General features: G+C 34.8%; 1 protein-coding gene across 2 annotated transcripts in view; it reads left to right on the top strand.

Annotated features, from left to right (window-relative positions):
* Window positions 1–13,314, top strand: part of LOC123536899 (glycerol-3-phosphate phosphatase-like) — a 47,812-nt gene extending 34,498 nt beyond the window's left edge. For both annotated transcript variants that reach the window (XM_053529297.1, XM_045320394.2), the window contains exons 7-9: window positions 3,322–3,463; window positions 7,029–7,090; window positions 10,695–13,314. In XM_053529297.1, the coding sequence (XP_053385272.1) occupies window positions 3,322–3,463; window positions 7,029–7,090; window positions 10,695–10,840 (350 nt within the window). In that variant the 3' untranslated portion in view covers window positions 10,841–13,314. The remainder of the gene's footprint in view (window positions 1–3,321; window positions 3,464–7,028; window positions 7,091–10,694) is intronic.
* Window positions 13,315–13,683: the final 369 nt, after the last annotated feature.

The raw sequence follows: 13,683 nt of genomic DNA, 5'->3' as shown, positions 1-13,683 counted from the left end.
TTACGGTCGATGATTTCAAATCACTTGCCCCTCACAAATGTAGTTTCAAGCCTGAGTCCAGGTGTTGAACTCTTCATGTGAGGAAGCCATCCAGCTGGCTTACTGAAGGTGGGTGGTTCTATCCAGGTGCCTGCCCGTGATGAAATAATGCATGGAGGGGCACCTAGGGTCTTCCGCCATTATCAAAGCTGGAATGTTGCCATATGACCAATAATTGTGTGCGCTGCATTGTTAAAGCCAACAAAAAAAAACAACAGGTTGTAAATACATCACATAGTATTACATTCCTCGGAGCTTATGTTCGTGATGTAAAATCTCTGAGTTATTATGATCACCTTAAATTCTCATTTATGTGAAATCATTAATTTCGTGGGAAAATAATTTCATGTTTCTTTTCAAAGTGACTACAGTGTAACTTCCGAAAACCGAACGACCTCCGGACCAGCCTAAAAGTTCGGTTTTTGGAAGTTTCCGGAATTCAGAAGTTTGGAAGTCTGTAGGCAAAGTGGACATGGTGCACAAAGAGTTATGTTTTCCTACTTGTAGGATGAAGGAGATTATTATCTTTTTTTAATTTTACAATTTCACATAAAGAAATTAATTAATTAATAATCAATTACAAATTTAAGGATAATAAATACATAAATAACAAGTATAAAAAGAAACAACATAACTTTAGTAATAGCATATATGCAAACATTTTCCACTTACATTTTACCATCTTTGGGGTCCTGAGTTGTCAACATTAAATTTTAATTAATGTTGATAATGCATACTTTAATCAATGTAACTAAATCATTTAAAACACCTATCTTTCTTTCATTCAAACATTAAGAAAGGTTTTAACACGTAAGATATTTAATTCTTCCTGTTTTCATAAATTGAATACAAATGAAAATAATCGCTAATTACTTCCTTACTTTTGCATCAGATGATCATTGTGATTACATAGCGTGTCAAAATAAACACGTGCCGCTAATAGATAAACAAAAGAAGATGTTGACACATTTTTTTTTGATTATCAGGTGACACTTTTAATCCAGCAAAAATTTGGCTGTTCGGTTTTTGGAAGTCAATCTTAGTGTTAAAATATAAACAGTGCTTCAAAAATTGTCCGGTTTTCAGAATTCGGGAGTTCCGGTTTTCTGAAGTTAAAAATATATAGAAATAAGAACAGAAAAAAAATGGGACTTTGAGTTTCGTGCGGTTTTCAAAGGTTTCCGGTTTTCAGAAGGTCCGGTTTTTGGAAGTTACACTGTATTTCATTGGGATATAGATTCATGGATTTTCACCTTTGAACATAAATAAATTATCATTTTATTTGTTCTTTTGGATTTTAACTTCCGTTGATTGGATCAGCTACAAAATTCATGAAAAAATTAAGTCACCTACGAATATTAATGATGTCACAGTATACAGTACGCATTGTGCAGATATGGACTGGAAGTATGTAGGAACCAATATATAACAGAGCAGGTGTGGAGAATTGTAAGACACTGGCAGTTGAGTAGAAATGTAATCGTTAGTGTATTTTATTGACTGACGATTGTCTTTGACATGCAGAGACAAGGCTATGATATCAGCTGCTGGACTTGTTTATATCATACTTCAAATAATGCCCACGTACTACACAAGTTGATTTTAACAGTAGCTGTAGCTATTTTTGATCAATTATGCTTTGTTTTTATATAGAGTGAGTGGTCCTCTATGGATTTAAGTACGGAAATAGACAGTGACATCACTTAATTAACTTTTGTTATGTTTATGTTATGTTATCCTACTGATATATACAACTGCTGTAGTTTCCAAGGTTAGCTTGTAAAAAAATATTCTAATTTTGTAACTTTTTCATTTCTTGTCATAGGTTGTTTGTCTTCGTAAGGGAATACACAATAGGAATAATGGACAAAAACTTAAAATCCTTTTTTTAAAAGAACAATACTGTAAAATCATTTAATTTCATGGGCATGAAATTTCGTGGTTTTGGTCAAAACGGCAATTTCATGGGGATATGAATTTGTGGATTTCAACTTTTGAACATAAAACGAATGGGAATTTTACATGTTCATTGGGATTAAATTTCGTGGATTGACTCAACCACGAAATCCACGAAAATTAGTCCCCCACGAATATTAATGATTTCACAGTATTTCTCAAATATGACACCAGTACCTAGGCTTTTCCAGACGCGGACTCGAGAGTGATTCAGATTACCATCATCACAATTCAGCTGAAATAAATTAGTATAAACTAAATGGTAGTAATGAGTCATGGAGCTATTTCCAGGAAACCTCAGTATACCTAAATGGAATATTATTTCTCACTTTGAATCTTGTCTTCAGTTTATTAGATTAATTTAAGTTGTTTGAACTTTATATATTAAAAATTTGATACATGCAATATGAAAGTTTAGTAAATTTGGGTAAACAGACACCAAGCCTTCTGGTCTGTTTATGCCCTGATTTTTAACACATATAATCTGGTATTAATTAATATTAATGCCTTTGGTCAGGACTTTAGGTTATAATGAAGTTGAGAAGAATTCCTTGGTTTGTTCATATTTGATGAAAACCTGTTGCACAGGTTTAAAATAGCATTTTTGAATGAACATTTTATCTGTTTGTCAGAAAGTAGGCTATTATGGTAAAATATAAGTAATGTAGGTGAAGCCTTAAAGAACCTTTCAGCTTTAGCATGGGTATTTTACTCTTTAATTGTCATTGTTGAAATGTTTAACTATCAAAATTTGCCTTCTCGAGATCTGTAAGCTTGGATATCAGACTTTAAAAAAAACACAGTTAATTAAGAACATGATTATATTAAGGTAGTCCTCCACATTTTATAAACTGCAAGTCATGGCATAATGTCATTTATCTGGATAACAAAGGGTTATACGTGGAGTGTTTAAATCGCACCGCAAAAAGTTTGTACCGCATCTTGTTCCAATTATATGTACATCATTTTGGGATAGTGGTATTTTTGTAATAGTTCTTGCAAACAAATTTAGTTCTATTTCTTTCATTCTAGCATAAAACTGCTGTTCTTGTCACTTTTTCGGGGCTGTTTTAACAGGAGAGTAAACATGTCCCTCGGGACATGTTGGTGTCCTTGTACTACTGGGTGGGCGCACCAACCAGTCACTCAGGATTCTGCAGATGTTTTGACACAAAAAAAACAACATGCATTATCCCTTTACTGGTTCGAGCAAGCTGATAGAGCTCATTGGTTGTGTTAACTTTTATTTTGTTCCTCTGTACCTTAGTTGAGGAATGGTAAGCATAGTTTTGAATGCTTCAGCAATCTTTTATTATCTGGCTTCAGGAACTGGAAGCATAGTGTCATCCATTAAGATACCTACGCGCAGGGAACCACATGTGATAGGGAAACCAGAGACAGCCTTCTTTGATCTCTTGCACGAGGTACATGGGTTAGAAGCTGGATCCACCTTAATGGTGGGAGATAGGTAAGATTTCCACCTACATGTAGGGAACCACATGTGAAAGGGTTACTGGAGTTACATGAGATGCAGGTGGGAGATGGGTAAGATTTAATCATCGATTATGATACCTGCATGTAGAGAAGCACATGTGATAGATCATAGGAAGCTGGAGATGGCATGATTTGTGAATTCCTGCATGAGACACATGCATTAGAAGCTAAATCCATGTCAGCAGGAGGAGATAGGTCAGATATAGTCATCCATAGAGGGACCTACCTGTGGGGAACCCTGTGTGATAAGGAAACCTGAGAAAGCTTTCTGTGCATTAGAAACTGGTTCCATCACATCAGTGGGAATTAGTAAGATTTTCGTTGTCATGAAGAAAAGCATACTTTTTAGGTGCACTTTTTAGCTCACCTGAGCCAAAGGCTCAGGGTGAGGTATTGTGATCACTCACTGTCCGGCATCCGGCGTCCGTCCGTAAACTTTTACTTTAAACGACATCTCCTCATAAACCTCTAGGCCAATTTCATCAAACTTCTCTGGAATGTTCCTTGGGTGAAGCTCTACAAAAATTATTCAAAGAATTGAATTCCATGCCATGGCAACTGAAAGGAAAAACTCTTCTTCTCAAAAACCAGAAGCCGTAGAGCTTAGATATTTGGTGTGAAGCATTCCCTAGTGGACCTCTACCAAGTTTGTTCAAATCATGACTCTGGGGTCAAAATTGATTTTACATAGGAAAATCTTAAAAAATCTTCTCCTCAAAAACCAGAAGCCATAGAGCTTAGATATTTGACATGTAGCATTGCCTAGTGGACCTCTACTAATGTTGTCCAAATCATGACCCCGGGGTCAAAATTGACCCCGCCCCAGGGGTCACTTGATTTTATATAGATTTCTATAGGAAAATCTTCAGAATTTTTAAAAAAATAAACCAGAAGGCCTAGAGCTTAGATATTTGACAGGTAGCGTTGCCTAGTGAACCTCTACAAAATTTGTTCAAATCATGACCCCCGGAGTCAAAAGTGACCCCGCCCCAGGGTCACTTGATTTTACATATGAAAATCTTCAAAAAATTTCTTAAAATAAACTAGAAGGCCTAGATCTTAGATATTTGACATGTAGCATTGCATAGTAGACTTCTACAAACTTTGTTCAAATCATGACCCCCGGGGTCAAATTAACCCCCGCTATGGGGTTACTTGATTGTACATAGAAAAATCTTCAAAATTTTCTAAAAATAAACCAGAAGGCCTAGAGCTTAAATATTTGACATGTAGCATTGCCTAGTGGACCTCTACAAAATTTTTTCAAATCTTGACCCCCCAGGGTCAAATTGACCCAGCCCCAGGGGTTACTTGATTGTACATAGGTAAATCTTCATAAATTTGCTAAAAAAAACCCAGAAGGCCTAGATCTTAGATATTTGATATGTAACATTGCCTAGTAGACTTCTACAAACTTTGTTCAAATCTTGACCCCCCAGGGTCAAATTGACCCAGCCCCAGGGGTTACTTGATTGTACAAAAAACCCAGAAGGCCTAGATCTTAGATATTTGATATGTAACATTGCCTAGTAGACTTCTACAAACTTTGTTCAAATCATGACCCCCAGGGTAAAATTGACCCCACCCCAGCGGTAACTTAATTGTACATCGGAAAATCTTCAAAAAAATTCTAAAAATAAACCAGAAGGCCTAGAGCTTAGATTTTGACATGTAGCATTGCCTAGAGGACCTCTACAAAATTTGTTCAAATCATGACCCCCGGCTTCGAATTGTGCCCCAGGGGTTACTTTATTGTACATAGGAAAATCTTCCAAAATATGTCTAAAAATAAACTAGAAGGCCTAGAGCTTAGATATTTGGTGTGTAGCATTGCCTAGTGGATCTCTGCCAAGTTTGTTCAAATCATGACCCCGGGGTCAAGCTTAAATGCAAATCTTCATAGCAACCATTTAACCAGGAGAGCGATATAGAGCCAACATGGCCCTCTTGTTTTATTAATGTGTAGGAACAGTGTGTTAACAGACTCAGTCAAGTTCTCTGTTTCAGAAGGATCATTTCATAGATTTAAAGTGTCATCACAGTCATCAGTCTGGTTATAATTTTAGATCCTTTGGAATCTTGGAGAAGCACAGTCAATATTTTTTATGTCTCCAACATGTAGTGGGGGAGACACACTTAGTGCTGTCTATCTGTCAGTTTGTCTACGCAACTCTTATGACACCAGATACACCAAACTTCACTTGAGGGATCATTGCCAAGTCTAGTTGTGCGTAGTGTCAGAATTTTCTGGTTATATGATTTTCAGCTGAGTTATAGCTCTTGATTTATTCAATTTTATGCTGTTTTGGCCATTTCTCTTAACATTATTGGGTGGATTTCAAACAAACCTTACAGGAGTGATCAGTGCTAAACCTACATATCATTGGAATTTTCAGGTTTCAGTGATTTTCCATGGAGTTATGTCCCTTAATTTGCAGCATTTCACAATTTCTGCATCGTAAGTGGTGGGAGACATACATTTCTTGTGAAAAACAATCTCTAGTTTCTGAATGATAGAGATTTACTGAAGATTTGCTGAAGGCTGTGCTAGGAGTCACAATGGGGGTTACACATTCTATTACCTGTGCTGAACAAAGCAAATCTGCTCTTACTTTTCACTTGCATTGTATACTTTCAAGGGGCCTTTGTGGCAGAGTTATTAAGGTCGCTGACTCGGAATCACTAGCCCCTCACCTATGTTGGTTTGAGCTGCACTTGGGTCATTGAAATCTTCATGTGGAGAAGCCATCCAGCTGGTGTAAGGAAGGTCGATGGTTCTACTAAGGTGGTGGCCCGTGATGAAATAATGTACGGAGGGGCACCTGGTGTCTTCCATAATTATGACCTATAACTGTGTTGGTGCAATGTTAAACCCAACAAAAACAAAAATCTTTACTTCCAGCAGATCTTGTGGACTTTAAATTGCCATTGATCAGCTGTACCCTGATTGATTGTTTATATTTTCTGGTCCTTTCGCCCAGTTTGGGATTAAGAATCCATTCAATATTTCTGTTGAGATAATGCATGTTTTATCATGTAGTAACATCTGCAGAATACCAATATCAAGGGATTGGTTGGTACCCGAACCTGTTAAGGGGTGGGCATCTGTGTATCCCTAAGGGATTCTGAAGATATGTGAAACATTAACCTGGCATAAAACATGTTTAAAAAGCTTGTACAATAAATGTTTTGCTGATAAGTTCATTTACTCTAAGTTTTGTTTCGATTATGCCTCACAAATAGGCTAGCTTGCATTATGCTTCAAAGGATTTTCTCATAGATATATTTCCACATGTATTTTTCGGTATCTTTTGTGACTTTATGCATCTTAAACAAGGTTGTTGAGCAGAACTTCTGACAATTGATCTGCGTGATCAAGATTTGTTTGGTTTTGCCTGACTTTAATTTAAACAGAAAAGAAAGCTGACGAAGCTGTTTGTATTTTAGGGATGAATTCCTACTTTATACTAAAAGGAAATAGAAAAGTTCACCAGATGGTCAAGTCTTTTGCATTAAATTACCTTTATTTTTATTTTCAGCTTAAATACAGATATACATATGGCTGTGAACTGTGATATTAAATCTGTTTTAGTACTAACAGGTAGGTAATTAACTGTTTCATATCAATATTTGCTGTTCGTAAGATATCTGATGTCAGCACCCTGTTCTTTGTCTAACATAAACATACTAATGAAGGTGGGAAGTCAGTGATGTTATGATTTAGTTTCCAAGCTAGAATATACATACACATACTTATCCCAGCGTTTCCTTGTTTTAGATTGCCCATACTTTCTATAGCCTGTTTGATGCTATTTTCCCCGGTACTAAGGGAATGAGAAAGAATGTTGTAGTCCTTATTTACAAATGTACTAGTCTATTAAATCTATTATGCTTCTGGTACGTGTGACCTTCATTTTTGCCAAGGGAGATAATTGTATTTTAGAGGTATGACATCCAGTTTGATAATGTGCTTCCTTCATGTGTGAAATTTACCAGATGCTCGTATTTTGAAAAATCATTTTCTGAGTAAGACATTAACAGTTATTTAACTGTAAATCCAAGACAGGCAGGGTAATTTTGTCAAATATTTTGGCATCACAATCTATTTCCGATTTTACTTTGTCAAATGATCGACATGGGCATTCATAAAATAATAAGCCTACTTTTTTAAGGTGCGAAACGTAATCAACTTTCAAAGTAGGTCAAATTTGTTTCCTGTAGGTTGCGCTGCACATTGTTGTTCTCGCAAAAAAACAAATATCGCAAGACCCAATGTAACATGAAATTCTTCAGAGGCATGGACTTTGTAATAAATCTAAAATTGTTGCAGGAAAACATGTATGTTTACCTGATATCTCTATCTGTAATGTATGTTTAACTGATGTTTGTATATGTGATACATGTTTAACTAATTGTGTTTACCCCTGGTTACCTGATGTATGTTTACCTGATGTTTGTTAAACCCTGGTTACCTGTTTGTTAATCCATGGTTATCTGATGTATGTTTACCAGATGTTTGTTAATCCCTGGTTACCTGATGTTTGTAAATCCCTGGTTACCTGATGTATGTTTACCCGATGTTTGTTAATTCATGGTTACCTGATGTTTGTTAATCCATGGTAACCTGATGTATGTTTACCCAGTGTTTGTTAATCCCTTGTTACCTGATGTTTATTTATCCCTGGTTACCTGATGTTTGTTAATCCCTGGTTACCTGATGTATATTTACCTGATGTTTGTTAATCCATGGTTACCTGATGTGTTTACCCGGTGTTTGTTAATCCCTGTTACCTGATGTTTGTTAATCCCTGGTTACCTGATGTTTGTTAATCCCTTGTTACCTGATGTATGTTTACCCAGTGTTTGTTAATCCCTGGTTACCTGATGTTTGTTAATCCATGGTTACCTGATGTTTGTTAATCCCTGGTAACCTGATGTATGTTTACCCAGTGTGTGTTAATCCCTGGTTACCTGATGTTTGTTAATCCATGATTACCTGATGTATGTTTACCCGATGTTTGTTAATCCATGGTTACCTGATGTATGTTTACCCAATGTTTGTTAATTCCTGGTTACCCGATGTTTGTTAATCCATGGTTACCTGATGTTTGTAAATCCATGGTTACCTGATGTTTGTTAATCCATGGTTACCTGATGTATGTTTACCCGGTGTTTGTTAATCCCTGGTTACCTGGTGTTTGTTAATCCTTGGTTACCTGATTTTTGTTAATCCATGGTTACCTGATGTATGTTTACCTGATGTTTGTTAATCCCTTGTTACCTGCTGTATGTTTACCCAGTGTTTGTTAATTCCTGGTTACCTGATGTTTGTTAATCCATGGTTACCTGATGTATGTTTACCCAATGTTTGTTAATCCCTGGTTACCTGATGTTTGTTAATCCATGTTTACCTGATGTATGTTTACCCTGTGTTTGTTAATCCCTGGTAACCTGATGTTTGTTAATCCCTGGTTACCTGATGTATGTTTACCTGAGGTTTGTTAATCCCTGGTTACCTGATATATGTTTAACAAATGTATGTATACCCTTGATTACCTGATGAAGGTTTACATTTCATTTCAGAAGGTCTGCAAGTACTTTATTCAGATTGTAAATTATTGAAAAAATTCATGGAAGAGACGTTGATTAATCATTCTTTATTTTATGCTCTTCAGTGAAATACCAAAATTTATCAGTGAAATAAAATTGATATTTTCACTGTTTCAAATAGTGAAAAAATTATTGTCATTTCTGTTTTTCACTGGTACGGAACTACACTTGAATGTGAAAGAATATGAATTATAAATAATAGAAAAGATAAAGATGTATAGGAGTACTAACAGGATCATAAATTTATACATTCTGTCATAACAAAGTGTAACAGAAATCAGGAAATGTATTAGAACTATTTACAGTTTTTCTATTAGATATCCTGACGTCACAATATTATGATGTCACAATACGATGCACGAGACGTTGCGCAGACAAACTGAATAACATTTAGTTAAAACCATTAAAATACATTAAATACTTTAAATAAATAGAAATTTTGTTTGTCTCAAGGTAAGATCGAAACATATTTCACTCGTGAACACCATAATTAATATTTTCACTCGTGGCTGCACCACTCAAGAAAATATTGCATTATAGTGTTCACTCGGTGAAATATATTTTAATCGTCCACTAAAACAAACAAATGTCCTCTTTGGCATTAAGGTAGTTCTGCATATTTGACATTGGAAGTCATGGTATAACATACTTTATCTGGATAACATAGAATAAAGCAAGTTAGGTGATCTTACATATAAATATCATTCCCTGTGTACATCTATAAAAATGGCAACATTACATTCTTCCAAAGAGTAATAGATTTGTGGATCTTATAAATCCTAGGCAAATGTCTCAACACTATACTCACAGATTGGTACATTTGACCATCTAATAGATAAGTTAATTTACAATTGTGAAAAGTTTCATTAAAATCTATTTAATACCTTATAGAAAAAAAAATATTTGCTGAAAACTGCCACCAATTTTTTGTCTCCCATAGACTGTGACCCATCATAAAACCTGAGCAGTTTGTCAAATCAGTGTTGCAAAAGAATTCAGCACTCAGCCCTATTTCTACTTACTGAATTTTCTTAGTTTATTCTAAAGTTTAACAAGAGCGGTCGGAGGATAGCAACGCTTGACTGTGAATGTCAGTCGAAAAAGGGGCATAATTTTGTAAAAATGGAAAAAAGGGTTATAAAACCTGCATAATGCATATCAGCTCATGACAGTGGGCAAATGTATGAAGTTTCAATCCATTCCCATTACTGGGTACTGAAATACCAGCTTAACCAAAAATTTCTATACTGAAAAAGCGGCATCATCTTGTAAAAAAGCAGAATAGAGTTATGGAACTTATGCAGTGTAAGTGTCAGTTATAACACAATGAATAAGTATGTAAAGTTTTGATCCTTTCCCAAAAGTGCCATGGTTACTGAAATACCAGCTTACATACAAGAACTTAACCAAATTGGGATGCCAATGCATGGGCGAGTGCAATAGCTCTCAACCTATTCTTTGAATGAACATGCAGAACTAACTAAATTCAGATGTATTGTTGAAAAAAAAAATGTTGGAAACTTGCTCAAATGTAGAATAAAATTTAGTCCTTTATAAATATGGTTTATGTAGTTTGCATGCTCTTCTGTTACTAGGTGCAGATGGACTTCAACAGGTTGAGGAACGTCAGCATTCAGACGACCCAGTCAAGCGGAAAGTAGTGCCGGATTATTACATCGATTCTTTTGGTCACTTTGGTCAACTTATAGGTGATCTTCCTGAGGTTCAATGTTCTAAATAGTCAAAATAGATTTATAGGAGCTGATAAAAAATTATACAATATTATAATGATGTATAGATTATATCACAAAATATTTTGGGTGAGCAAATTTCAGATATTTTCATCAGTAGTACCTTTTCTGACATTCTTAACTATATAAAAGTCATGTGTAAATTTAAAACCAAATTTAACTTTAAAAAACATGCGAACTGCTTTGTTAGTTTTATCCATGTTTATCAAAATGGTGCAATGGTTATTTGGAATTAACTGTGATAACTGTATTATAATGTTATAGAAAGCTCTTACATAATTATGGCAGTACCAAATATTTTTATTCATTTATCAGGATTTAATTTGTGTTTCAAAGATATACAAGGCTCATCTTTTAACCATAATTCTGCTATATTTCTATAACAAACTTGTCCATCTTCCAATTAAGACAGTACCATTAACTGTTAAAAGGGGTGCTTACCAAAAATAATCTGACTGAATAGTGAACAGTGCAGATCATGATCAGATTGCACAGATGTGCAGGCTGATCATGATTTACACTGGTCGCAAAAGGCAGAACCAATTGTGTTCAGCATGATAAGGGTTAAATCTAGAAAAATATGTATCCATTGTATTTTTCTTGCACACCCTAGTATGTATTTTTCTTGCCCACCCTAGTATGTATTTTTCTTGCCCACCGCACTAGGGTTTCTAGTGACTTTACCCATGCTGTCAAAACTCTTGACACTATCTATGCCAGATGATTCTCGTGCTGTTGGCAACACTAAAGGATTCATGCACTAATTATATAAAGTTAATGTAAAATTTTAGAAAATCACCTTGATAGTATAAATCCCACACAATATCTCAAACGATAACATGTTTGATAATTATGATTTTTTTTGTAATTAAAATGGTTCAATACAGATATTTTTGTAAACATTACAGTGTGAACTTAACTTCTATCTGACATTGACGTTTTTGTGTTCAACAGTGATTGAGAACCAGAACAATCAAACAACAATATAAACATGTTGCTGTTCAAATTATCGTGCACGAGTAATAACTGTAGCTACTTCTGTTTATTTCTTTAGGCCTAAAAAAAAAAAATTATTTGTTTCCGGTAACATGCTAAAAAAAATTAGGGTAGGTAGGTCGGAATTTTTTTTTTTTTTGGAATTTTTTTTTATTAAGGGAGACTTTTCGGAAATTATTTTTTTGTCAAAAAATGATTACAATTAAGGGGTTATGCCTTTAGAGCACCAGTAAGTTGATTTCTAACATCACTGGCCATGTTTAAAGCATAAAAAGTGCAGTTTTGCATCTTTTTGTTAAAAAGTTGAAAAAAATATTCTCCAAGGTCATAAAAACATTTAGGGTCAGGCCAAAAATTTAGGGTAGGTCGGGATACCGGAAACAAACAATTTTTTTTTTTACGCCTTATTTAAAAAATGTTATGCAACATGTAATATAACTAAACTAGCACTTTGTTGTTGTAAGTCTTTGAAAGATCATGTAATATTGTTGTTGTAAGTCTTTGTAAGATCAAGTAATATTGTTATTGTAAGTCTTTGTAAGATCATGTAATTTTGTTGTAAGTCTTTGAAAGATCATGTAATCATTTCGTTTTCAGCCGTTATTTTCCTGCTCTTTGAATTTGCTGCTGCAAGAAAGGGAGCAATAAAGAAAGTATTTTGTTGTGCTTTATTTCATAATTTGTAAAATACGATATTAAAGAAAAATAATCCACAGCTGATTGCAGAAGCTGATGGGAATATCCGGCTCTCGGGCAACTGTCTTGGCAGCGACTTGCCATGAAAACTGTTACCCCAAAAACAGGATGTTCTCGTCGGCATCAGATTGTTTTATACTTGATATAAAGGATGCAATTTATTCATTTTGTTTGGGTTTATGTCGCACCAGCACAAGTATAGGCTATATGGGGACTTCCAGCTTTGATGGTGGAGGAAGACCTCAGGTGTCCCTCTGTGCATTATTTCATCAGGAGAACCACAGACCTTCTGTAAGCCAGCTGGATGACTTCCTCACATGAAGAAATCAATGCCCCGAGTCGAGCTTTAACCAAAGTATGCAAGCACAACTAAATTTGATATTAGTAACAGAAACTTCAATTGTTTTTAGTGATTCTATACATTCATACTGTGTTCACTTACACATTTATTAATGTGTTGAATTCAAATCTTACACAGTAAGACTAATTATACATACAGGCATATTTATTTTATTATTATATGTTTTTATACATTCAAATATGGGCATAATGTAACTTTATGGAGTTGTGTAAAGTATTATAGTGTTTATATTACTAGACAAAAAAAAAAGATTTGATGTACAGAAATGTGCAAGTTTATCTTTGATTGACAAATGGAAATAATAAAATGAAATCACTAGGAATTTAGTACATTTTATGTTCAAGTGGTTGTAATACTCACTGTTATAGAAAAAATAACTTATTGGAATACCATCATAATAAAATGGATTGAAACTTCACAGAAGACATTTTTATATTTTCAAGTCCTTTGGGATCATAGAGTTCATTCAGTGAGGTAAATATTCCGCTTAAGTTGTTGTTTTGGGGGGAGGGGGGGAGATGTGGCATGTTGCACATTTCATTACCTCTAGTGAACAGAATCAAATGGAAAACCGAAACTGCTATTATTTTGCTTGGTTGCATTCTTTGCTTCTAAAGGATATTTTTATAGATTTCATTATTGAATTCACTTACATCATCAAGTTAGAGAACTCTTGGTTTAAATTAATTCAAATAATGGCCGTATGTTACTAAAGTCTTGCTTAACCATAATGAAAGTTATGGCCCTTGTTAGACTGAGGAATTAACAAGTGTGCCATCA

The sequence above is a fragment of the Mercenaria mercenaria genome, chromosome 17 (assembly GCF_021730395.1).
Source record: "Mercenaria mercenaria strain notata chromosome 17, MADL_Memer_1, whole genome shotgun sequence".
NCBI classification, from domain to species: domain Eukaryota; kingdom Metazoa; phylum Mollusca; class Bivalvia; order Venerida; family Veneridae; genus Mercenaria; species Mercenaria mercenaria.
The sequence above is the reverse complement of the archived record's forward strand: the minus strand, read 5'-3'. Positions and strand labels throughout refer to the sequence as shown.